This window comes from Triticum urartu, chromosome 5A (assembly GCF_056163025.1).
Source record: "Triticum urartu cultivar PI428250 chromosome 5A, HENAU_Tu73, whole genome shotgun sequence".
In the NCBI taxonomy this organism is placed as follows: Eukaryota; Viridiplantae; Streptophyta; class Magnoliopsida; order Poales; family Poaceae; genus Triticum; species Triticum urartu.
The window spans coordinates 10,830,083-10,855,680 of NC_141877.1; the positions used below are offsets into that span (position 1 = coordinate 10,830,083).

Sequence of the window (25,598 nt, forward strand, 5' to 3'; positions counted from 1 at the left end):
AAATATTCTACTGAGCCCACACAATCCTTCCTTTAAGTTACTCACATCTGTTTAAATATTCGTTGCTCAAAAAAAGTTTATTTAAATATTCCTTTAGTTGGATGCCGGGGCGGTGGTCCTGGATGGTGAGGCTGTGCGCCTGGCTCTACGGCGAGCAATGCGTCAGTGGCGGTGGCGCCATCTCTTGGCTATGGGGGTAGCAAGGGGAGGGGTGGCGAGTGATCCTGGCATTGTTGTGGCTTCAGTGGTGGCGGCTCCCTCATCTAGATCTGGAGGTCTCGTGTTGGCAATGCGGCCCTTCACCCGGATTGGATGTATGTTAAGGTGAATAGGGTGAGGACTTTGTGGGCTGAGACGAGGGACTAAACTTATCCAGTTTGAAGAGTTGAGGGACTAAGTTTTGCCAACAGAGAGCCATCCGAAACATTTTTTCCGCCACGACAAGTCCCAGTTCTTCCGCAATCACATCTGGAGGCCTTTTTTGGTACTCTGTCGGAGGGGGAATAGATCACAGAGGGCTTCTACATCAACCTTATTGCCCTCCTGATGATGTGTGAGTAGTTCATCATAGACCTACGGGTCCATAGCTAGTATCTAGATGACTTCTTCTCTATCTTTGATCTTCAATACAATGTTATCTTGGGAGATCAATTCGATGTAATCTTTTTTTGCGGTATGCTTGTTGGGATCCAATGAATTGTGGATTTATGATCAGATTATTCACTGAAAGTAATTGAGTCTTTTCTGAACTTTATTATGCATGATTGTTATATCTTTGTATTTCTCTCCGATCTATCCGTTTGGTTTGGCCAACTAGATTGATTTTTTAACTATGGAAAATCAAACATTTTTATGATGATTTATGTCTATCGAGGATGACAAGTTTAGTTGATATGCATGGCAAATTCGTCTTATTAGTCCATATTGTTTTTGTTAGGAAATTGTCGTTCTTGTAAACTAAGTTTGCCACCCTCGTGCCAACTAAACTTGCCATCAGAAGCATTAGATTTGCCATGCTGAAAAGTTAAAAGTCTGACGGCAGATTTTTTACATTACCGTTATCTTAAGGGATGTCTGTCATGTTTGATTAGGTCAGCTTGGATCCCTTAATTTCATCCATGCAAACATTATGACGACTTAATAAAAGCTTCACAAGACTGTCTAAAAGAAATCCGATGATCAATGCATTTTTGTTTCTCAAAAAAAAAATGACCGAGCAGCCAACCAGGTCGCCCTACAAGACCACGAATGCTATATTTTGCTTATAGCGAGATATCCATCACGCCACCGTACAGGACCGCGAATGCTATGTCTCGGTTACAGCGAGATATCCATCTAGCTCGCTTGAAAGGCTCGCACATGGGTCGTCGCGTTAGCTATACTCCCCCTGTTGCTGTAGTTCGATTTGCTTTGGTTTTCTTTGTTCGTTTTCTTTTTCCATTGGTTTTCTTGGTTTCTTTCCAGGTTTGTTTCTTTGTTTTTTTCTTGGTTTTCTTGTTTACTTTTCTTTTCTTTCTTTTTCATTTTTTTATATTGGCTGTTCTCTGGTTTTCTTGTTTTCTTTTTCTCATTGGTTTTACTTTTTTATCTTTTTATTTTATTTTTCTTTAGCACATTCACAAATTGTACATTTTTCGTATACGTCAAGAACAAATTTTTAATACACAATTAAATGCTTTTTTCAAATATATGTTTTTTATATATTCTGTTTTTGTACAAATTGTACATATTTGGTATACACCTAAACATTTTTATACATGTTTAACATTTTTCATATTCATGATTAATATTTTTCAAATATATGTTTTGACTTCTCCTTTTTACAGTACACATCATTCATTTTTTTCTTACACATTTAAAACATTGTTCTACACAAGTTTAATTTTTTGTGTACATGTTTAAATTTTCTAACTACATGATAACATTTTCTACACAAGTTCAATGTTTTAATATCTTGTCTTGGTACACATTGTATATTTTGGGTATACATCTAAAAACATTTATACAGGTTTAAAAAATTCATATACATGATTAACATTTCTTTTTCAAATAGTGGTTTTGATGTCTAACTTTTGTTGTGCACATCGTACATTTTTTGTTTTGCATGTGAAACATTTTTTTGTAAAGGTTTAAAAAATGAATTATTTGTATACAGGTATTTTTTTTCTACACACATTAAACACTTTTCAGATGCACTGTAACATTTTTTTCTAAAACTTGTGTGAAGTGTTTTTTGTAACATGTATATTTCGAACTACCCTGTCGGGGGCTTGGAACACTCTAGCTGGGCCGACCCATTGCGGTCATTGTCGTGAAATAGGGTTTGCTGGGCCAGGGTCCACGGGCAGCCCAGGTCGAGTCAGTGACGGAAACAAGTCCCGCATCCATTGGTACAGCTTCTCGTCGCGGCAGTCTATAAAAGAAGAGGAGAGATTGAAAATCAAGACACGCACGCAGACGCAGCCGCCTCAACCCCAAACCGTTGGAAGATGCCGAAGGCCGGGAGGCGGCGCAGGAGGGGGAATCCGGGGACGGAGACGGAGACGGAAGCGAGGAGGAAGAAGAAGAAGACCAAGAGAAGCCTGGCACTGGCAGTGATGTTCGCGGCCTTTGAGAGTGAAAAAGCCCAACCCCAACCAAAATTAGGTGCCCAACCTCCGCCCGATTCCCCTCCTAATCACGACATGAGTAGTACTACTACTAGCAGTATTGGTGCTTATATTTTCTGTATGTATGCATGCAGATCGTGCGTACGACGATGATGTGGTCGAGTCCTCGGCGGAGGAATCCTCTTATCCACCCAGCCCTCTGCTCCACAAACCCTACATCCCCGACGAGCTAGCTCATAGGCCGGACATACGTGCCGCCTACAAGCACGCCGAAGCCGAATACCGAGCAGGCAAATGTATTGATCCCTCTTTTTCTCGTCATTATCATCGTCGTTACCAAGACACTAATCTAGCTGAATTTTTTTCCCCAGTTGGTTCGAAATTTTCCTCCTCATCGTCGTTACCAAGACACTAACATAGCTAATTTCTTTTGTGTATGTGTATGTAGCTTGTCGGTTTGTCTTCACCTTGGATCGCTACTCTCCCTGTTCGTGCCTGTCCAACGACCGAAGCCTTCTTCATATCCGTGAGCCTGCAAAGGATGCCGTGCTTTTTGACGCCAACTCTGTCGTCACCCTCTCGTCCTATCTTGGTACATAACTAAACATAAATATTGGTAATATTTTTCTAGGACATCGACCGAGTGTTGTGACTTTCGGTTTTGCTTTAATTGCAGACGATGAGCCGCTGAATAGGTGTTCTGGTTTGTGGATTCAATGGGACGACAAGAAGAATACCGCCGTGGTTTTGACGTCTGCGCATCTCATTCGCGCAAAGGAATACGATGAGTGGAAGAATGAGTGGACGGGTGAATATCATCGCGAGGCTGAGGTGAGCTTCCTAACACTAACTCACTATTCTAAGTATATGTCATCTTCATTCACTAGTTTTTTTTGTTGTTGCCCTTTTTCCTTTCATCTCAAAATTTAATCATTTGCAATGCCTCAATCCACAACGGTTACCATTAATTGTGGTCTCCCCAATTTTCGTAGAAGAAAAATGAACTAGCTAGCTAGTATGTATGCACACTCCATACTTCCAATAATAGACTTGATTCGGTGTGGCGTTTTTTTAATAGTTCATCTCTCGAAAATGGTTTCATCAAATATTATGAAAATTCTATCATCGTGTCATAATTTTTGCGGTTGTATTTCCAGGTCATTGTTCGCTTGTTGGACGACACAACTGCAGAAGCCAGTCTCCTCTACCTACAGGAGCATTATGAATTTGCTCTTTATGAGGTTGTAGTGGACAAACCGGTTCAGCTATCCACTTTTAACGACAATGTAAACTCTGGTCAAGACGTTTTCCGACTTGGAAGAGATGAAAATCTTGATCTAAGGATAACCCATGGTAGGGTGGAATATAGGATTCCAATCCGTCATGAGAGATGTCACTACATGTATTTTTCCAATGATGAACATAGAGTACGTACTATGATTTAATTCTAAATTTATGTTTTCTATTTCAATGTTGCTATTTTCCTAGTACAAATTATAATGTTTGTTATTGTTACCATGTTGTAGTTCCGTGACGATGGAGGCCCCGTCATTGACTTAGAAGGGAAGGTTGTAGGAATTGTTAACAATCAAATCAATGAGACCTTTTTACCCTCTTCTATATTGCATAAGTGCTTGAATTCATGGAGAAAGTTGAAGTACGACCCTTATTCCCAATTCCTTTTTTGTGTTGTTAATTAAGATAATGCATTCTCTTATACTCTAGATTACGATTGAACAACTACAAAGTTATTATGTCTGGATTAAGATTGCTTAACAATTACTACGTTTGAAAGAATTGCTAAAATATGGTTTATAAAAATCATTATGTTTAGGTCTAGGTGCTATACATAAAATGGGTCTAACATTATAGAGAAAATGTGTGTTGACCACCTTATCAAATTATGAAAGAATTGCTAAAATATGGTTTATAAAAATCATTATGTTTAGGCCTAGGTGCTATATATAAAATGGGTCTAACATTACAGAGAAAATGTGTGTTGATCACCTTATCAAATTATGCGTGCCTTCCCAACTATTCCTATGAGGGTATAGGAACTCAATTTGGTGTAAAGATTTAGTTTTTCTATTTAACCTGGTGACTTATTTTTCAAGCTTAATCCTCTTTGAGAAGGGCGTGAACTAATGTCTTATTATGGTATTAATTCTATAGTGGTCTTGCCTAAGTTTTGTGTGATACTCATTTTGGTATCTTTTCTAATGAATATGTTTCTAATGAATATGTTGTTTTACTTCTAACATAAGCTTGTAAGACAATTACAATCTTAGTGATTATATTTTTTATAGGTGCGTCCCTCGTGCCCACCTTGGAATGACCTTTACTTCCATCAAGCTTCTAGATCCTATTTGTATTGAGAGGATAAGGCGTAAGCATAACATTGCATCCGGTATTATTGTTGAACAGGTATATTGTGTTGTTTAACACTATCTATATATTGTCACACTTGCTATTAGTTTTCATAAAAAAATGTTCCTCGTGCATATTATGGTTTAATGATGGTCAATTAAACATTAGGTGTCAAAAGAATCGAATGTTGAGAAACTTGGAATCCGCAAGGGTGATATTATTGAACGTTTCAGTGGAGAGTATATTTCTAGTACAACCGAGGTAAGGTATTTTTTAGGTAAAATGGAGAAAATAGTTTTTTTTATGTGACACTTTATGCTCTCGACTTTTGTACCTTGTTAGTTGGAAAAGATGTTGCTGGATATAGGCGGGGACCAATTTGATCAAGCAAAAGTCTTAAATGCTGAAATAGGTGTTCGAGTAAGTTACTATTATGCTTTAACTATGGAATGCTTAAATTTATGTCGACCATAGAAATTTGAAATAATATTGTTGACTTTACAGATTCAAATATTTTGTGCCACGAAACTTTGCCGAAGAGTTAGAAACTTGACCGTAATTGTATCGGATTGTGGAGAGAATATCATAGAAGGTAATCATCTTCCTAATGTAGTAGTAGATTTTGGTTATGATGAATTTAAGTCATCACATTTCTCTCTTGTGTCGATTCAATTTGTCTATTCCCCCAATTTCCCTGAGCCTTTATTATAATTTTTTAAATTTCTTGAATTCTTCCTGCCCCTTGCTTCATTGAATATAAATGTGATAATCACCAATATACCTGCGCGTATTTGTTTGAACCTTGATGTTCTTATTTGTGTAGGCACTTACCCTATCACTGATGGCCTTTGGAAATGAGTGAATCAACACATACATTCGATTAACTGATTCTTTCATGAAGCAGATGGAATTAACACAATGCCAATTAAAGGCATAATTTTCAAATTATTTGTGTATCCTCAGTCAAAATTTTAGAATCATGGTTCCTATTTAAATGTAATTCATGGAACGTGGAAGGAACATGGCTATAGTAGAATCTAGCTACTTCATTTGAGTTTTGTGAGACTCGCAACTTGTACGATATGGACGATGAATTGAACTTCATAATCATGTTAGAGTTAAATGTTTGGCACAAGATTAATGTATTTACATAAAAATGTATATGTATGTGAACAAATATATAGGGGCTGTTTTGATGGTAGCCCACAGCCGCCCTACCAAATTATGAGCATTGACTGATGGACTATGCCTTTGCTTGGATGTTACCCAAAAATTCTGATCTTGCCAATATGTTTGTTGCCACTCCTAATTTTGTGCCCAGGCCAATTCTTGGCGGCGAATTCGCTTGCCGATAATTTTGGGACACCCGCATTTGGTAAGGCCTATATTATTACTTTAAAGTGGCCCTTCTTTAGAATATTATGCTCAAATCACAAGCTAACACATATAGTAATTGCATTTATCCTTACAAAATATTTCTTCTTCGACCCCATCACCCACCATCTAAGCTTTATATTGCATTTCCTGCTATACCTCCTCTCATGTATCAAATGTCAAACTATAAGCTATAACCCCAACCTCTTTAAGGCATGTTATTCTTCTGCCACTATGAGTTTTACAAATGATATCACCCCCACCAAATCATGTGTTAGTGGTCTTGGATCAGATGTACCATCATCTAGTCATCCGGTTCACGAATTCATAGTCCGAAGATGTCATGTTGTCATTGAGAGGGGCACCGACACTATAGATGTCATCGTCGTTGACGCGGAGGAAGTTTGCATAGGCATTCAGAACTGAGAGGCTAATGCCGGGGTGTTGTAGGCCCAGCGTCAGCAATCATCATCTGGTCCACTCGTTCTGGAAGCCAACAGGCACCTGACCAACATTCATAGTCCCAATACTAGCTAGCTCTCGACTCATTTAGTTGGCTGGTATCGCAAACCCAAGCCATAACGCCCTTTAGGTCTTCAAATCTCTTATGAAGATGGCACTTTTTTCTTGCTTCTCGGCACATTGTCGGAGGAAGAGTTGGAGGCTTGCTCTAGATCACCGGTCTCTTCTTTGTACATGTCTACAGTCACTGGTTTCAAAAGGCGACACGTGCGTTTATGAGCCAATCCAAATCTAGAAAAGCATGAAACCATAAGATGAGCAAATCCTCAAAGAAACACATATAACTATAGATGTTTTACAATTTGCAAGGTTTTATTTTGTGCACTGTGCAATGATAGAATCTTTGAAGACAAGCAACAATTTTTGCCATTTGTCTGGACAACTTCTAGCATTGGCATTCAGGTTCATGTACAAAGATGTAAATAATTATTACTCCCTCCGATCCAAATTAATTGTCGCAACTTTAGTTGCGACAATTAATTTGGGTCGGAGGGAGTATGATATTACCACTTTATACAAATTGGAAGAATGTTTTCTCAAAATTAACGTCACATACAGATCTAATGTTCTTGAAAGAAAAAAAGAGAACAAAAGAATTACTATAAAGAAATTTATGTGGCCACCTTGCTTCGATCTGCTTTGTTGTGCCCTAGGAGCGCCAGCCTCCTCTTTCGAGCACAAGATCTCATTAAATTCCACAAAGATCAGTCATGCCATGTCCATCCTAGCCTGCAAATCACAAATGTAATCCCAAGATTTATTTTTATCCTCCCACTTGGGCTCCGCGAAAAACCTCACAGTGGCGGAGGCAGGGGGTGCTGGCAGGGGCCAAGCCCCCCCCCCCCCCCCCCTATGCTCTCACAAATGCATCTATATGTACTCCTAATCTTCCATTTGTCAAACAAAATTAGCTAGGTTTAGGTGATTTGGCCCCCTCTAACATTATATAACATGTTTTGGCCCCTTCTATATTTATTTTCTGGCTCTGCCACTGGAACCTCGTGAGCAGCCATTCAGTCCCATTGTTCACAATCGCATCAATAAATTTTGTTATAGTGTCTTCACCACTATTTTGCAATCCTTCTTCCTCCACAACAGTAACAAACCTCCACTTCTTCCATCACTCTCATGGATTAGCATCTCATCAAACTTATGTTTGTGCATCATTTCCCGCCTTGGTCTTCCCAAGGTATGATTTAGACAGGAATATCACATCGGAGTTTGATTGCCTCCGAAGATCCATAATGCGACCGAAGATCACCAATCGCTCTCACCACATCAAACCCGGACTAGGCCCGATCACAACTTCACGATCCAGCAACAAATCCCACAACACATGCTTCATCGGCCGAAGATGAGGAAGCAGTGAAATAGTCTACTCCTGGGACATGGTGCAAAACCAACATGGAATTTTGCAGTAGAGATTGGAGAACCAGCCGCGACGACACAAGGTCGCCGCCCTGGAACAAGAACGCCAACACCAATGCCTTCACCGGGAGCCGCGCGATGTGGACCTGTAAATCCTAGTCGCCTGGGTGATCACCTCTCATTAGAATAAAAGATGGTTTGGTAGGTTATGTTTGATGAATGTCAACTTTTCTCCAACTTAGGCTACTTCTTCCTTCTCTTAGATGGAATCCAAAACCTATTCATATTTGGCGGGGATGGATTTACATGGGACTAGCAGGGAGGAACCCCGCGACAATTATATAAGAGAGAATGTGAGACACGGAATTCGACTGACAACGGTTCAAACTCTAGTCGGCTGAGCGGCACCGCTGTGCTTCCACCACCGGAATATTCATGCACCTTGATCCTGTCTCAGGCTCATGCCATGACTTCACGCCAGCATTTATCGAGGCATCACTTTAGTTACTTTGTTTTTGCGTAGAGATCTCTTTAGTTATTTTATTAATGGGATTCGTCTTCTGAAAATTGGACTCAACTTGGTAGGATAGTGGATGCATTTCTTCCCAAAAGGGGGCATACATAATCGCCGTCGAAGAGGAAATCAGTAAATCAAGTTTAAATTCAGAATTCAAAACTTGAATTGAAAAGCAAAGCAAGGGAAGGGAAGGGACGACGGCACCCAACCCCAACCCCTCCCTTTTCCCGCCCTTCTCCAGAAGATTCCCCCAAACTCCAGAAGATTCCCTCGTCCTTTGCCTTCCTCCGCCACCGCCGCCGCCGCCGCCGCCGCCGCCGGCGGCGGCGAAGGAAGAGAGTGAGGGGAGTATGGGGAGCCGGGAGTGGCCGCTGCCTCGCCTGTACGAGCTCTTCCTCGGTAAAGGCGACTGACACCCCAACCTAACCTAACCCAATCGACCGTCGACCCTCCCTCCGCCGGCCGTCTCATCGTTCGATTTCGCTTGCTGTGCAGAGCGCGACCGGTGGCCGCCGGAGGCCAGGTTCATCGAAGCCGCCCACCACGGCGACGTCCTCGAGATCAAGAGTAAGCGCCGCATTTCACCAAATCCCCGCACCTCCCTCCCTCCCTCTCTCTCCCCGGCGTCCCGGGTCATTTCGCTCGCTAGATCTGGCCGGAGGCTTAGGGTTTGGCTGCCTTGTGTGCTCCGCTTCCGATTTACCGCAGATTGTGGGCGAGATACGGCTCCAGGGGTCTCAATTTTGCTTGTGATTTAGGCTGGAGTGCTGGGGCTTGGGGTTTTTTCTGGTCGCAAATGGGGGTTTTCAGACCAAATTCTTGGCCCCCTTCCTAAGAATCAGTTGCGATTTTTTTCCGATTCTGATTGCAGTATTCACATACCACGTTCTTGTCCCAATTGGTAACTAAAAGTGTCCCCCTTTTTTGTATAAACTGAAGAGATTGCAAAGGAGCTGGACGTGGAGGGGCATGGGATCCCAGCGACAGTGACCAACACTACCTACATGGGCATGAATGCCCTCCACGCCGCCGGTGGACTCGGCAGGCCGCCAGTCTACCGGTACCTCGTCGAGGAGGTCAAGATGGACATCCACAAGCCTGACACCCTTGTTGGTAATCTGCTTCCTGATCCTAATGAAAATGCATTGTCCTCTCCACTTGGACAATTTGCGTGGCTTTAACTTATGATTATGATGACTTGACCATCGACTTTGACCTGGCCATGTGGATCTTGCTGCTAGATTTTACGCCCGTGGAGCATGCTGTCAAACATGGCCACCTCCCTGCCATCAAGTACCTTCTTGACCATGGTGCTGATCTGCATCTGCAACGCGGAGATGGCACTCTTCTTCATTCAGCTACATCTCGTGGTACAAACAAATATGAAATTGCTGCTGTGATAAATATCTCTTCTTCCACGTCTGCATATCAATCAGTCTAATGATGTGTTGAGCATAGTTTTTTCTTTTGCGGGGAAGAAAGTTTAAGCATGTCACATTAATTCGAAATCCTGCTCAGTTATGAATGAAAAAACATTGTAGACATTACATTTACGAATTTGTCCGCTGATCTTCTTATATGTTGTATTTTATTTTGTTCTAGCCATTGAAACTAGTTACCCCAAAATGTCTGTTTACTTGGTATTTAAATATAACTATCTTCTTATGTAAGTCTTGCTTGATAAGTAACTATTTAATATACCATCTAGTTCAAGCTGTTAAAAGTAGTCTGTTTCCCCCTAAATGAGTATGTATTCAGTATGACTACCAACTTATGGTAACTGATCATAGTAATTCTTTGTTTTCTGTATATTTATATTCAGTGAAAAGTGAATCATCAAAGTTGCTTTCCTCCTCTAGCTATTGAAACTTTCTTGCCAAGAAACAGTCGTAGAACACTACAATGTAGTAGCAGATATTATGTTAGAGAGCCTTCCATTGAATGTGGAGAGGAATGCAGTAGCGATGCAAGTGGATTTATTTTACCAAGAGCTAAGCTAACCTACGATAAACAATTTTATTTGTTGCTGTAAAAAAGAAACAGATTTTTGTTGCCATAAATCAGAACAACACCAACCTTAGTTGCTTCTCATGTTCATGAGCATCTGCATATTCTTCAGTCTTAAGAAACTTCTAAACATAGTTGTTACATTAATTCGGGTTTCTGTCTCACAAATGTGATAATAGTCCCTGTGCCGTCAGGTTGGTACCAATTTTTTAAGGCACTGTATATACTCTTTTATTCCGTGGATCTTCTTGCACGATATCTATTTCATATGCTATTTTGTTCTAGCCATTGAAACGGATTTCCCAAAAAATGTCTGTTTACTTAGTAGATTAACTGTCTTTTTATGCAAATCTCCTGGGATAGCTATTTGATACACTATCTTGTTATGGCTGTTAGAAGTAATTTCCCCTTAAATGACTGTTTACTTAGTATGACTACATCTTATGGTACTCTGATCATGGTAATTCTTTGTTTGCCATAAGTTTATTCAGGGAAATGTGGACCAGCAATAATGCTTTTCCCTCCTAGCTATTTTAAACTTCCTTGCCCAAAAATGTTTTCTCGTGTACTATTAACACTGTTATAATCTTTGTTTGCCTTCTTTTTCTCCAGGGCAATCTGAAATAGTAAAGTTTCTCCTTTCTAAAGGAGCTGATGTTGATGCAATATCAGATCTTGGGACACCACTCCTTCTTGCTGCTCTTAAAGGACATCCTAGTACTCTCAAGATCCTTTTGCAGCACGGTGCAGATGTACTATTCAAATGTTTTGTTGATATGTTGTCTTTTTAGTCCAGTTCTCTCTTTGCCGGGTCTTTGCTACATTCTCCAATTGCACACACCTGTATTTGAGGGTCTTTTTGGCCGGTAACTAACCATGCCACGCCAAAAGTTAGACAATTTGTTTGGCAACCGCACTTGTGGCAAGATTCTTTGCTGCAACATGGGTACCACGTGTCACTGACTCACAAAAATTGGGTAGGGTTCCTTAGGCTTGGCAAAGTATGGCAATCATTTTCATCATCCAACCATAGACATGCTTAGGCAAAAGTGTGGCAAATTTTGGCAACCTTCAGAAGAGTGGCAAATTTTGGCAACCTTCAGAAACCAACTAAGCAGAAATTGCTCGTAGCTGTTACTGTTTGAGCCACATCAGGCATGGTGGGACTGGTGAACTACACAACAACTCTGAAAAATCACTGGGAACAAAGGGATATATAACTATATAAGCTATACTCTTAGAAAAGAAGTATCAGCTCAGCCCATTTTCCCTTCCAAATTCATTTTTCTCTTGAAACTGTGTCATATTTTGTCATGAAAATGAAGTACTTTGTTTAAATTTTCCAGCCCAACAAGGTTGCTGGTCTGTTTGGAATTATAGACGTGGCATTACACAAATCTTCTGTGTCCTGTGTGAAGCTATTGATTCAGGTATGGCATCCTTTGTTTATTATACTTCAGTAGGAATGTAGGATATCTATAAACTTATCTCTGATCTAGTTATCTTTGTATTAGCAACTAGACAACGGTATGATGGCTTGCCTTCTATATTTGATCTGATAGGGTGGAGCTAATGTGAGCGGTATTAATCATTTGGCAAAGGCTGCAGAGAAGGGCTTAACTGAAGCTATTAAGTGCTTGTTGGAAGCTGGTGCAAACCCAAATGTTGTTGACAGGGTGAGAATGCTTCTTTTTTTCACATATTCTCGTGTCTTGCTTAGCTATATAGTTTCAGTATACGTCTTATACTGATGTGCAACAACCATACGAGTTATGATGTAAGTACAGCTGCATCATGCTATCTGCAAAATAACAATAGAAGGCTGTGCTAAGTTACCTTTTTTTTTTGCATAACTTGTTGCTGTTTCGCCTTTTCCCCTTGGTGTCGTGTCTTTGTTATTTTGGTCAGGTGAATAATATGGTTTGCATTAATCGTGCCTGGAACATTGCTTATTTACCTTTTTCCTCAACAGTTTGGTAGATTGCCAATAGAGTTGGCTGTTGAGTATGGTACACGGGAAGATGTCGAGATTCTCTTTCCTTTCACCTCTCCCATTTCAACTGTGGCCCATTGGAGCGTTGATGGAATCATTAGTCATGTGCAGATGGAAATCAAGCAACTTGAGGTATGTCAGTGTAGCAATTTTCTTGCACACCCAAGGCGATTTTGATTCCATGTTAATTCTCTGAGAAGTTTTGGCATCAAGTCGATGTTTAACTAAACTTCATAGATCAAGAATTGCCCAAGCTTAGTTTCCTCATCCTGCTAGTCAAATGCACATGTATTTTCTTGCATATGCATAGCTGTTAAAGCTCTGTTCTGAAAACTCTTTTTTATTTTACTTATTTTGCTCAAATGGTAATTCGCAAAGTCGTTTTATTTGAATGACGCTTTATTAAATAACATTTTGTTTGAATTATAGTTCATTTAATCTGATTCTGTTAAAAATAACGAGGAGACAAATTCATTTTTTAAATAGTGATCTCCTTCTAAAGTCTGAGTAGCAAGTGAAAACTGGATTTTCAGATCTTGCATTGATTAGAACATTTGTTTCTTGTATTCATTCACTTCACCTTAACATCTTGCTAGAGTACTGATTTTTCCCTCACACGCATCTGACCTCTTAAGTTATGTATATATATCTGACTCATGTTATTGCGAGTTGCCCAGGATGATAATTTTGTGGAGAAGAGGATCTCTGACCTAAAGCAACAAGCAGCTGAAGCATTTAAGAAGCAGGATTACCTAAATGCATCAGTGTTCTACACACAGGTACGCTGCTGAAGTATTTTTTGTTTCTAGACTGGAGGCACAGCCATGAAACATGCTCCTCCATTACAATTTAGTTGATTTATTATGAAAATTGATTGGCCTTAACCATGTGTAAAAAATGACCAGTTACCTTGTAATGCTATCACATGTACTTGTTGAAAGACTAGTCACTAGTGTGTGCATCCTGTCGCACACACTAGTGTCTAGTCTGGAATGTCTAAACTGATCAGTGCTTCTGGAATGTGGCAGCAACAACAATTTTCCTCTGTTTTGTCTGTTGCAGGCACTGAAGATGGATAACTTTGACGCAAAGTTGTTATCAAACAGGAGCCTCTGCTGGCTTCGAATGGGTGATGGAGAAAGGTCTTATGATGATGCAACTGAATGCAAAAAGCTGCAGCCAATGTGGGCAAAGGCGTACTATCGGCAAGGAGCAGCTCAAATTTTAATGGAGGTGCAGTGGGATGGTTCAAACTGACAATTTCATTGCTCCTTTCACATGTGCCGTGTCATTTGATTCCACCGTGCGCTTGTGTTCCGTAGGATTATGATGATGCTTATCACTCACTCTTGCGTGCTTTGGAGTTGGACCCGGGAAGTCAAGAGATTGCGAAATTACTCTTGTAAGAGATTTCATCTTTAATCTTGTTTTTCCTTGACTGATTGATAACATTGTCAGCTGTTTCGGATTCTTAACAGGTATATTACATGTTTATATCCACTGATTCTTGCAGGGAGACTATTGAGGTGGAACTGGTATGATCAACCCCGCATGCATCTGCGGAGAGAAGCTCCTTTTTTTGTGGGTGTGTGTTCTCGGATTAAAACCCTGAACTTCAAATTATGGCGCCTTTCTGTACGTGATCTGTGGATTGTAGCAGCAGCTTAGAGCAGAACATCTTACTGGCTACCTATTTTGAGTTCTCTGAAACTCGCATCCTGTTAGTATGGAAGTGTGACAGTGGATGATGAACTGACTACCTATCCTATGAAAAGTGTAGCAATGTACTCCCTCCGTTTCTAAATATAGGTCTTTTTAGAGATTTCAGTACCGACTAAAGGGGCATCCCTAAATGCTGCCATCCCCCAAATCTTGTGTAAGTGGTCCTGATGTATCACCACTGAGGCTGGAAAATCATGCACAAGAGGTGATTGCTCGAACCATTGCCATTGATCCGTTCATAGATTTTGGAACCTTGGCTTCTGCCGTTTGGGACGTTCCCTAGGGATATGGCCGCGGGCATGCTGGGCACGCCCATGAGCCACCTTGGTAGGCTTGGGTACGAAGGTTCGCTCTCGAGATTCGACAAGCTTTTGGCACAAATGAAGGTAGCCATTGTTGGACTTGAACTCTAATCCAGGCTGGCGTGAAGATTGGAGGGACGGGTGTTGGGCGAATTTGTATAGCGGGAGGAAAATAGGAAGATTCTCTCAAATCTTTATAAGGAGAGAGTAATGAAAATAAAAATTATGTTGTGATACTCATCTTGTTGCTTTCATTGCACAAACCTGATATATTCGTCCAAAGACTACTTTTTATTTAGAGAAACGGGCCTCCTCATCGTCACTAGTGGCTGGAAAAAAATTACACGTTTTTTCTTGTTGAGGGAACTAGGGCGGGCAAAGCCATCCTGAACTCATTTTATTGATTTTTGTATTACAGAAAGTATTTACAAAGAAGGCCAAGGGAGAAAGAGGGAAATGAAAAACTTGTTGGCACATACTAGGTTTGTCCTTGTACCCAAAAAACACCAATACGGTCCTCGCTTTACACCACCAATCATTTGTCATTTGTCCACAGTATACTGACCCAAGAACAAAAACTGGTAAAAATAGCATCTCCCACCTGAAATTTCTCCCAATGAAATGGCAGACCGACACCAATGCATCCTTATTTTACTTTGAACAAAATTATCACCATGTTTTAATACCACTGACTCTAGGCATGCAATTTGTCCAGTTTGTGCTGTCCAGATAACCCTGTACAACAAGCTACTTAACTAGCATCTGCCCTACAACTTTCAGCTTGTCGCTATAAGGTCTAATTTTTTTCCCATGCGATCCAAAATGGACCAAAAGATAACGGAACACAATAAGGTCTGAATATACTGATCTTCTGCCAAACATTTCACTCTAGCGCAGTTAGGAATTTCATCATCCACTGCTGCCACACTTCGGCATACTAACAGGATGCAAGTTTCAGAGAACTCAAAATAAGTAGCCAGCAACATGATTTGCCCTAAGCATCTGCTAAGGTCCTCCATGAATCGTGCACAGAAAGGCGCCATAATTTAAAGTCCAGTATTTTGTCTGAGAACACACACACACACACACACACACACACACACACGAAAGAGCTCCCATTCTGCCTGAGCTTCCCTCCGCAGTTGCACGATGATCACTTCAGCTCCATCGCCTCCCTGCAAAATTCGGTTGACCAAAACATTTAAGCAAGGAACAGATTCTACCAGTTACAGCAACAACAAGAATCTGCAGCAGCTAGCAGTGTTAACCTCAAGAAAGCACAAGATGGAAGATGGATTCCTTACCAGAATAGTTTCTCGATCTCTTCGCTTTCCGGGTCCAACTCCAGAGCCCGCGACAGTGAGGAATACGCAGCATCATACTCCTGCGCAACACAAGAGCACGGTGGAATCAAATGACGTGACACATGTGAAAGCAGCAATGAAATCGTCAGTTTCAACCCCCCCACTGCATGCACCTTCATGAACATTAGAGCTGCCCCTGCCCGATAGTGCGCCTTTGCCCACTTCGGGCGCAGCTTTGTGCAGTCAGCTGCATCCTCATAAGCCCTTCGCCCTTCACCCATGCGAAGCAAGCAGAGGCTCCTGTTTGATAACAGCTTGGTGTCGAAGTTATCCATCTTCAGTGCCTACACCAGATGATACGGTGAAAACTTGCTCTAGTTGCCACATTCCAGAAATGCTTGGATCACTTTACACGACCAATCATTTGTCATTTGTCCTCGTACAATGACCAAGAAACGAAAACAGTGATAGAAGGCCATCTGCCACCTGAAATTTATTGGCCCAGACAACGCCACCGAATACTTTCCGATGACACGCGACGACCGACACGAAAGACAACGAACGCTGAGCTTTATTCCGCTACCGATCAACCTCGCTGTTGGTCGTGCACGTAAACAGCAAAAGCAGCGCACCAGATTGATTAGTCCGGCAGAAGCTCACGTACGTATAGCTAACTGATCAATTGAAGTATCGATCTAACAGTAGCACTAGTACTCACACACACGGAGGCTTGGCTTATTGCCACAGGCTCGTCTAGCTCTTTACCTATTCGGAGTTCTAATCGACACATAGTATGAGTCAGGTTTAATTCCAACAAAATTCCTCCCGACGAAATGGAAGATCGACATCAATGCATTCTTGTTTTATTTTCAATGAAAGTGTCCCCATTGTTTTTTACCACTAGCTCTAGAATGGAACTTCTCAAGACTATGCTGTCTAGCTAATACTACATACTGTGACAAGATGCACACACCAGTGACTAATCTCTCAACAAGTTCATGTGATAGCATTACAAGATAACTGGTCAGTTTTTACACATTGCAAAGGTCAATCAATTTTAATAATATGGATCAGCCAAATTGTAATGGAGGAACATGTTTCATGGCTGTACCTCCAGTCTAGAAAGAAAAAAATAGCCTGACAATATACCTGTGTGTAGAACACTGATGCATTTTGATAATCCTGCTTCTTAAATGCTTCATCCCCTTGTTGTTTTAAGTCAGACATCTTCTTTTTCACAAAACTACCATCCTGGACAACTCACAATAACTTGAGTCAGACCTCTTATATACATATTCAACTTGGGAGGTCAGATGCATTTGAGGAAGAATCATTACTCTACTAAGATGTTAATGTGAAGTGAATGAATCCAAGAAATAGTTGTAATCAATGCAAGATTTAAAAAATCAGTTCTCACTTGCTAAGCAGACAGGAAATGGAGAGAACTATTTAAGAAGATGAATCTGCCTCCTTGTTATTTTTGAAAAAAAAAAACAGACTTCATGAATTACAATTTGAGCAGAGTGACATATGAGAAAAACAAGATATCCAATAAAATGAGTTTTCAGAACAGAGCTTAAACAGTGATGCAGATGCAAGAAAATACATGTGCGTTTGACGAGCAGGAATAGGAAACTAAGCTTCGGGAAATTCAGATTCTTGTTCTATGAAGTTTTAGTTAAATGCCTACTCGATGCCAACATCGTCCAGAGAGTTAAGGTGGACAAAATTGCCATGGGCATGCAAGAAATTTGCCACAACTACGTACCTCGAGTTGCTTGATTTCCATCTCCACATGCTTAATGATTCCATCAACAGTCCAATTGGCCACGGTTGAAATGGGAGAGGTGAAAGGAAAGAGAATCTCGACATCTTCTCGTGTACCATACTCAGCAGCCAACTCTATTGGCAATCTACCAAACTGGCGAGGGACAAGCGAAGCTTTAGCAAAGAGATTTTCAACATTTAGGAAATAAGCAATGTTGTCGACACTACTACTTAAAACCGTATTACTCAACTGACCAAATTAACAAAATACATGGCACAAAGGGGGAAAGGCGAAACAGCGACAAGCTTATGTAAAAAAATGCAGCTTAGCATAATGTTGCTGTACTTATGTCATAACTGGTAAGGATGTTGCATATCAATTTAAGACATGTATACTGAAACTACAAAGCCAAGCAAGACACAAGAATATGTGGCAAAAAGAGAGCATTCTCACCCTGTCAATAACATTTGGGTTTGCACCAGCTTCCACCAAACACTTAATAGCTTCAGTTAGGCCCTTCTCTGCAGCCTTTGCCAAAGGATTATCGCCGTTCACATTAGTCCCACCCTATCAGATGCAAACATAGAAGACAAGCCCATCAAACAATTTTCTAGTTGCTAATACAGAGATAACTAAATCAAACATCGGTTTATAGAAATCCTATATTCCTACTGAAATATAATTAATAAACAGAGGATACTGTACCTGAACCAATAGCTTCACACAGGAGACAAAGGATTTGTTTAATGCCACGTCTAAAGGTACAAACACACCATTACCCTTGTTGGGCTGGAAAAATAAATAAAATAAATTAATGCCATGTCAAAATATGACCCAAGAGAAAGACAACATTTGTAAGGGAAAAAAAAGCTGAGCTGATACTTCTTTCTAAGAGCATAGCTTATATAGTGTGGGTCACCAGTGATTTTTCAGAGTTCTTGTGTGGGTCACCAGTGCCACCACGCCTGGTGTGGCTCACACATAACAGCTATTAGCAGAGCATGCTTGACTGGTTTGCGAAGGTTGCTGATATTTGCCATACTTTTTACTAAGCATGTCGATGATGAAAATGAGTGTCATACTTTGCCAAGCCTAAGGGAAGCCGACCACACTTTTTTGGAGTCAGTAACATAGGACACATGTTGCAGGAAAAGAATAATGCGGCAAGCGCAGATGTCGAACAAACAGGTAAGTAACTAAGTCAAAGTCACTAACCAAAAAGACCCTCAAATACAGGTGGGGCAATTGGACAGCATAGCAAAAACCCAGCAAAAAAGAGAACAGGAGTTAAAAGATGACATAACAAAAGATTTGAAAAGTACATCTGCATTGTGCTGCAAAAGGATCTTCAGAATACTAGCATGTCCTCTAAGAGAAGCAAGAGTGAGTGGTGTCCCAGCATCTGATAGTGCATCAACATCAGCTCCTTTAGAAAGAAGAAACTTTACTATTTCAGACCGCCCTGGAGAAAAAGAAGGAAAACAAAGATTATACCACTAATAACAGTACATGAAAATGTTTTTGGGCAAGAAAGTTTCAGTATGTAGAAGGGATAAGCAATATTGCTGCTCCACAATTCCCTGAATAAGCATATGGCAAACAAAGAATTACCATCATCGGTTACCATAAGACATAGTCATAGTAAATAAACAGTCATCTGAGGGAAAACTACTTCTAACAGCCAGAACAAGATAGTGTATCAAATAGTTATCCGGAAAGACTTGCATAAATAGACAGTTAACATACTAAGTAAACAGACATTTTTTGGGAACTTGTTTCACTGGCTAGAACAAAATAGTATGTGAAATAGATATTCCGCAAGAAGATCCACAGACAAATAAGGTATATACAATGCCTAAAGAAATTGGTACCACCATGATGACAATGGAGTATTTTACATTTGTGAGAGATAGAAACCCAAATTAATGTGACGACTATGTTAAAAGTTTACGGCTAAAAAGACTCAATATGCAGATGCTGATGAACATGAGAAGCAAATAAGATCAGAGTTGTTTTAATTTATGGCAACAAGGAAACTATTCTTTTTCGACAGCATTTTTTTATATCTTAGGATAGCTTAGCTCTTGGTAAAGTAAATGTATCCCCACAGCATTTATCTCCACATTCAACAGAAGGCTCTCCGACATAACGCCTGCTGGTACATGGTAGAATTCTACAACTGTTTTTGGGTAACCAGGTTTCAATTGCTAGAGGGGGGAAGCAACTTTGTTGGTTCACATTTCACTGAGTAAACATTCGGAATACGAAGAATTACTATGAGCAGTTACCACAACTTGGGATTTCATACTTTTGTTGTTATACCTCTCAGGTCTCATCTATGCTGCTGCTAACAACATATATTTCAGAAACAGACATTCATAACATCGATAAGAAACATAATAAGTAAACAGACATTTACTAGTTTCAATGGCTAGAACAAAATGAAATATGACATATATATATATAAGAAGAAAACAGACATTAGCAAGTTTCAGTGGCCGCTAGAACAAAATAAAATATGGCATATAAGTACATCAACCGACAAATGTGGTAAATATACTGCCTTCAAAAACTGGTAGCAATATGATGGCACATGGATTTTCATTTTCGCATATCTGAGAGCAGCAGAAAATTTTACAAGATTGGCCCTTATGCAGATGCTGATAAACATGAGAAGCCAAAAAGATCAGAGTTGTTTTAATTTAGAGCAACAAGAAAAGAAAAAGTGTTCGGTTTACAGCAGTAGGAAAATTGTTTATCTTAGGTTAGCTTAGCCCTTGTAAAATGATTTCACTTCATCGCCACATCATTCGTCTCCACATTCAACTAACCTCTGCTGCTACACAGTGCAGTTCTACGACTGTTTTTGGGCAACAAAGTTTCAGTAGCTAGAGGGGGGAAAGCAACTTTCAAGCTTTGTTGGTTCACATTTGACTGAGCAAACATTCGGAACGCGAAGAATTACTATTATCAGTTACCATAAGTTGGTAGTCATGAATGCTCGTTTAGGTAGGTGTAAACTGCTTTTAACAGCTTGAAGCAAAACAAGGACAGATATCTCAGAAACCAATCCTGGCACTGAAGGAAGGCCAGATATATAACAACAAAGGGAAAAGATCCTCTTGTCTGTACCATGAACTGCAGCTGTATGAAGAAGAGTGAGGGTGGAACGTTCCTGGTGCAGATCGGCGCCGTGGTCAAGAAGGTACCTGACGGCAGGGAGGTGTCCATTCTGGACAGCATACTCCAAGGGCGTAAAACCTAGAAGCCAGTTGATGGTTAAGTCATAAATTAGACCCATTTTCTCACATTGTAGTAAGTACCCACCATGTAGTGATCTAAACGATCTGATATTTCTTCACAGAGGGAGTACATTTTATCTAAGACGAGAAAGGAAATGCACGTGTTCATTAGCACAGATTACCCTGAGCGGTGTCGGGTTTCCCGGCGTCCATCTTGAGCTCCTCGACGAGGTACCGGTAGACCGGCAGGCTGCCACAGCCGCCGGCCGCGTCCAGCACGTTCATTCCCATGTAGGTGGTGTTGGCCACCGTCGCCGGGATGCCGTGCCCATGCACGTCCAGCTCCTTTGCGATCTCTGCAGTTCAGACATGAAAAAGGGGGCACTTTTTTTAGCTACGAATCGTAGCAAGAATCCCATGGTATACTGCAGTTCCATCAAATTGGAGTACTAATTAAGAAATGTCACTGCTCTGCAACTAGAAAAGCCCCCCAAGTTCCCAGCTTCGCTGCTAATCGTAGAAATCGCAGCAAGAATCCCGTAGCAAAAAAAGAAAGAAATCGGCACTGGTCTGCAGCTAGAAAACCCCAGCATCAGGCACCCGGAGCCGCCGCATGTCGGCCAACGAAATGGGAAGGCAGCGGCCGGCGCGCGCACGTACGGTGGCTGAATCGACCCTATGCGCCCGGCCCGGACAGATCTAGAGCAGACGGACGGCGGCGGGGGCAGAGGGGGGGGGGGGGGGGGGCTTACTCTTGAGTTTGCGGACGCTGCCGTTGTGGGCGGCGCAGATGAGCCTGGCCTCCAGCGGCCACCGGTCACGCTCTGCAGAATAACAAGAAAAATCTATCGAACGGTGAGACGTACGGCCGGCCGGCGAAGGGAGGCACAGACAGAACGATGGATTCGGTCACCTTTGCCGAGGAGGAGCTCGAAGCACATCGGCAGCGGCAGTTCCCGGGTCCCCATCCTCCCTCTCTCTTCGCCGGCGGTGAAGATGGCGGTGGGCGGCAGAGCAGAGCCAGGCGAGGGACTGAGGAAGGGAGGAAGCTTCTGGAGTCGGGGAGAGAGGGGGGATAAAAAGGGCGGGAAACGGGGGAGGGAGTGGGTGGGGGACGCAATGGGAGGTCGACACGCGCCCTCCCGCTGACCGTACGATCTGACACTCGTGACACAAGCCACGGGCGCGCCCTCACCCCTCCCCTTTTGCTCTGCCTCTTCGATTCAAATTTCGAAATTTGAACTTCCCTCACGCCACCGCTTCTACTTCTTGGACGGGCAGTTGGGGGAGAAAATCCGTTAGGCCAACTCCACCGCGTGACCTATCCATGTCCCATCCGGTCCGCTTTTATTCATTTGGGATAAAACACGCCCCAGTGGTAATATCCAAATGGACATAGTTGTCTTATGGACGCTTTTTTTTCCGGCCTAACCCCAAACCTGGAGCAAACTTGGTCCAAAAATGCTTCCGAACGGACAGAAAACAGACACTCTCCTCGCCCCTCTCGTCCGCTCCTGTCGGCCCGTGCCTTCCCTCTGGCCCACAAATCAGTGAGACCGAGAGGCTGGATGGGCCCCGCCGCCGCCCCGCTGCCAGGCCCGCCGCACTGCTCGCCAGGCCCGCCGCGCTGCTTGCTCTGCTCCTGCGCGCCCACCGCGCTGCCCGTGTTGCTCCCGCGCGCTCCGCCGCGCTGCCCGCGCTGCTCAGCCGCGCCCCCGCAGCTGCTCCGCACGCGCTCCGCCCGCCCGCCCGCCGCCTGTCGCGCCCCCACCGCCGCCCGCGCCCCCGCCGCTGCTCCGCGCGCACGCTCCGCCGCCCGCCCGCCGCCTACCACGCCCCCGCCGCCCGCCCATGCCCCCGCCGCTGCTTCGCCGCCCGCCCGCCACGCGTGCTGCGCCGACGCGCCCCCGCCGCACGGGGTCGCGGCGGCGACGACAGAGGAAAGGGCGGGCGCGCGTGCTGGGGAGCTCGGGGCGCGCTCTGGCGGCGTTGCAACGGGTGGGGAGCTCGGGGCGGGGCAGGCGCGCTCCGGCGAGCGCCGGGCGGCGCGCAGCGCGGGGCTGCCGGGAAGCTTGGGGTGGGGCTGCGCGGCGGGCACGCTCTGACAAGCGCGGGATAGCCCAGGAGCTTGGGGCGGGCGCGCACCGGCGAGGCAGAGCACGAGGCAAGGCGGAGGGGCTCGGCACGGGCGGGGCATGTCCGTTTGCGGTCAGGATGCATCCTGCGCGTTGGGCGCAGATACTTTCGTCTGCCTGTACGCCCTCGGACGTCCGTCAAATCGCACCCCAAACGGACAGAAGCGAACATCCGTTTGGGGTCGAAATGGGTCGTGTGGTGGAGTTGGCCTTAGCTTTGATGGTTCATGCTTGTATCAAAAAAACGTCTTCAATGCCGACCCTCAAACCGTCCGGACCGCACGGCTCATACGTGTTTTGCCATCCAACGCGGTGTTGTATCGGTCTGCATGCCGGTCGCTTTTTCCCGCAAACCGGAGACAGTGAGGGAGGGGCGTTTGCGGGCGTCCGGACCGCTACCACGTCTGCGTCTAGCAACCGTGGCCCATCCAAAACCCTTCTCCCTCGCCCGTGTGCGTTCCTGTCCGGCGCCAGTTGCCTGCATTCATGCCGCTGTAAAGCGGCCGCTCCACATTGATGTTGGCACAAAAGAGGATGCGGCCTCTCATCGGCTTCGTCATTAAAGCGGCCGCTCCACATTGATGATGGGCCAGAGCGGACGCGACCTCTCGTCGGCGTCGTCATTGAAGCGGCACGTGGCTGAGAGAGCGCAACCCGCTGCATGCCCCGCTGAAACGCATCCTCGCCTGCCTCGATTAAAGCCACGCGTGTGCCGAGAAACCTACTCCGACCACATATTCGTTCGTGAACCGGCTGGCATTAAACACAACGTCAGGTGGCTTCTTGCGTCCACTAGCTATTTAAATGAGCCCAAGCGTCGGCAAAGAACCGCACCACACGTCTGCTCCCCATCTCCTCCTTGCACCATATTCTCCACACTCTACATGGCATCCGGCGTGCAGGAAGAGGTGTTCTCCAATATAAATGCCGACTGGGTGGCCCGCCAAGCCCGCCAGATATGAGCTAGGCAACTTGCTGCTCCACCCCTCCTGTCGCTCGAGGCCATCAGCACCATGGACGAGGTTGCAGGCTGGCATGCGGACGGGCAAGTGGCCACTCCAAGCTAGCGCGTGGTTCAGCAACTCGTCGCTCCAAACCAGCTCACCGAGGAGCGCCGAGTTGCTCTAGGCCGGCACGCGATGGAGCACGGCGGCATGGGCAAAGTTGCTGGCGTGGAAGAAGCAGTGTTGTATTGCTCCTTCCACGCCATCAGCCATCAATGCGCACGGAAACCGTGCCCTACCAGCGAAGAAAGAAGTCGGCTTCACGCAGACCAACGACGCCGCCAGCACCTTCGCGCCTGATAACCAACAAGTATAGGGGATCACAACAATTTTCGAGGGTAGAGTATTCAACCCAAATTTATTGATTCGACACAAGGAGAGCCAAAGAATATTCTCAAGTATTAGCAGCTGAGTTGTCAATTCAACCACACCTGAAAGACTTAATATCTGCAGCAAAGTAATATGATAGTAGTGGTAACGGTGGCAAAAGTAACGGTATTGGTTTTGTAGTGATTGTAACAGTGGCAACGGAAAAGTAACTACGAAAAGATCAATATATGAAAAGCTCGTAGGCAATGGATCAGTGATGGATAATTATGTCGGATGCGATTCCTCATACAATAATTATAACATAGGGTGACACAGAACTAACTCCAGTTCATCAATGTAATGTAGGCATGTATTCCGAATATAGTCATACGTGCTTATGGAAAAGAACTTGCATGACATATTTTGTCCTACCCTCCCGTGGCAGCGGGGTCCTATTGGGTCCTATTGGAAACTAAGAGATATTAAGGCCTCCTTTTAATAGAGTACCGGACCAAAGCATTAACACTTAGCGAATATATGAACTCCTCAAACTATGGTCATCACCGGTAAGTATCCCGGTTATTGTCACTTCGGAGTTAACGGATCAAAACACATAATATGTGACTATAGACTTGCAAGATAGGAACAAGAACTCACATATATTCATGAAAACATAATAGGTTCAGATCTGAAATCATGGCACTCGGGCCCTAGTGACAAGCATTAAGCATAGCAAAATCATAGCAACATCAATCTCAGAACATAATGGATACTAGGGACCAAACCCTAACAAAACTAACTCGATTACATGATAAATCTCATCCAACCCATCACCATCCAGCAAGCCTACGATGGAATTACTCACACACGGCGGTGAGCATCATGAAATTGGTGATGAAGGAAGGTTGATGATGACGATGGCGATGGATTCCCCTCTCCGGAGCCCCGAACGGACTCCGGATCAGCCCTCCCGAGACAGATTAGGGCTTGGCGGCGGCTCCGTATCGTAAAACGTGATGAATCCTTCTCTCTGATTTTTCCTCCCCGAATGTGAA

General features: G+C 43.4%; 3 protein-coding genes across 3 annotated transcripts; 2 read left to right on the forward strand and 1 right to left on the reverse strand.

The window, feature by feature from the left end:
- The first annotated feature begins 2,489 nt into the window (after positions 1–2,489).
- On the forward strand, positions 2,490–5,834 carry LOC125506608 (uncharacterized). Its single transcript, XM_048671401.2, has 11 exons — positions 2,490–2,646; positions 2,744–2,905; positions 3,058–3,201; positions 3,286–3,440; positions 3,767–4,036; positions 4,136–4,266; positions 4,916–5,033; positions 5,145–5,237; positions 5,319–5,396; positions 5,481–5,568; positions 5,800–5,834. The coding sequence occupies exons 1-11, from the start codon at positions 2,490–2,492 to the stop codon at positions 5,832–5,834; spliced, it is 1,431 nt and encodes a 476-aa protein (XP_048527358.2).
- A 3,126-nt stretch (positions 5,835–8,960) lies between these two features.
- LOC125506609 (uncharacterized) lies at positions 8,961–14,544 on the forward strand. The gene is made up of 12 exons (XM_087525309.1): positions 8,961–9,156; positions 9,253–9,324; positions 9,697–9,870; positions 9,999–10,127; positions 11,377–11,516; positions 12,111–12,194; positions 12,327–12,440; positions 12,737–12,889; positions 13,435–13,536; positions 13,820–13,990; positions 14,080–14,159; positions 14,271–14,544. Exons 1-12 carry the CDS (start codon positions 9,108–9,110, stop codon positions 14,296–14,298), a joined length of 1,296 nt encoding a protein of 431 aa, XP_087381435.1. The 5' UTR covers positions 8,961–9,107; the 3' UTR covers positions 14,299–14,544.
- A 1,072-nt stretch (positions 14,545–15,616) lies between these two features.
- Positions 15,617–22,173, reverse strand: LOC125506874 (uncharacterized). Its single transcript, XM_048671584.2, has 12 exons — positions 22,009–22,173; positions 21,848–21,919; positions 21,278–21,451; positions 20,986–21,114; positions 19,176–19,315; positions 18,559–18,642; positions 18,307–18,420; positions 17,854–18,006; positions 17,235–17,336; positions 16,259–16,429; positions 16,086–16,165; positions 15,617–15,956 (listed from the first exon to the last, which is right to left on the reverse strand). The coding sequence occupies exons 1-12, from the start codon at positions 22,061–22,063 to the stop codon at positions 15,935–15,937; spliced, it is 1,296 nt and encodes a 431-aa protein (XP_048527541.1). The 5' UTR covers positions 22,064–22,173; the 3' UTR covers positions 15,617–15,934.
- Positions 22,174–25,598: the final 3,425 nt, after the last annotated feature.

Coding starts and splice junctions, on each gene's coding strand:
- LOC125506874 (XM_048671584.2), bottom strand. CDS start 22,063: ATGGGGACCCGGGAACTGCCGCTGCCGATGTGCTTCGAGCTCCTCCTC. Junction 18,643..19,175: donor TTTTGCAGCACAATGCAGAT/GTACTTTTCAAA, acceptor TTATTTTTCCAG/CCCAACAAGGGTAATGGTGT. Junction 18,421..18,558: donor GTGTGAAGCTATTGGTTCAG/GTACAGTATCCT, acceptor TGCATCTGATAG/GGTGGGACTAATGTGAACGG.
- LOC125506609 (XM_087525309.1), top strand. CDS start 9,108: ATGGGGAGCCGGGAGTGGCCGCTGCCTCGCCTGTACGAGCTCTTCCTC. Junction 9,157..9,252: donor CCTGTACGAGCTCTTCCTCG/GTAAAGGCGACT, acceptor CTTGCTGTGCAG/AGCGCGACCGGTGGCCGCCG. Junction 11,517..12,110: donor TTTTGCAGCACGGTGCAGAT/GTACTATTCAAA, acceptor TAAATTTTCCAG/CCCAACAAGGTTGCTGGTCT.
- LOC125506608 (XM_048671401.2), top strand. CDS start 2,490: ATGCCGAAGGCCGGGAGGCGGCGCAGGAGGGGGAATCCGGGGACGGAG. Junction 3,441..3,766: donor AATATCATCGCGAGGCTGAG/GTGAGCTTCCTA, acceptor TTGTATTTCCAG/GTCATTGTTCGCTTGTTGGA. Junction 4,037..4,135: donor TTTCCAATGATGAACATAGA/GTACGTACTATG, acceptor ACCATGTTGTAG/TTCCGTGACGATGGAGGCCC.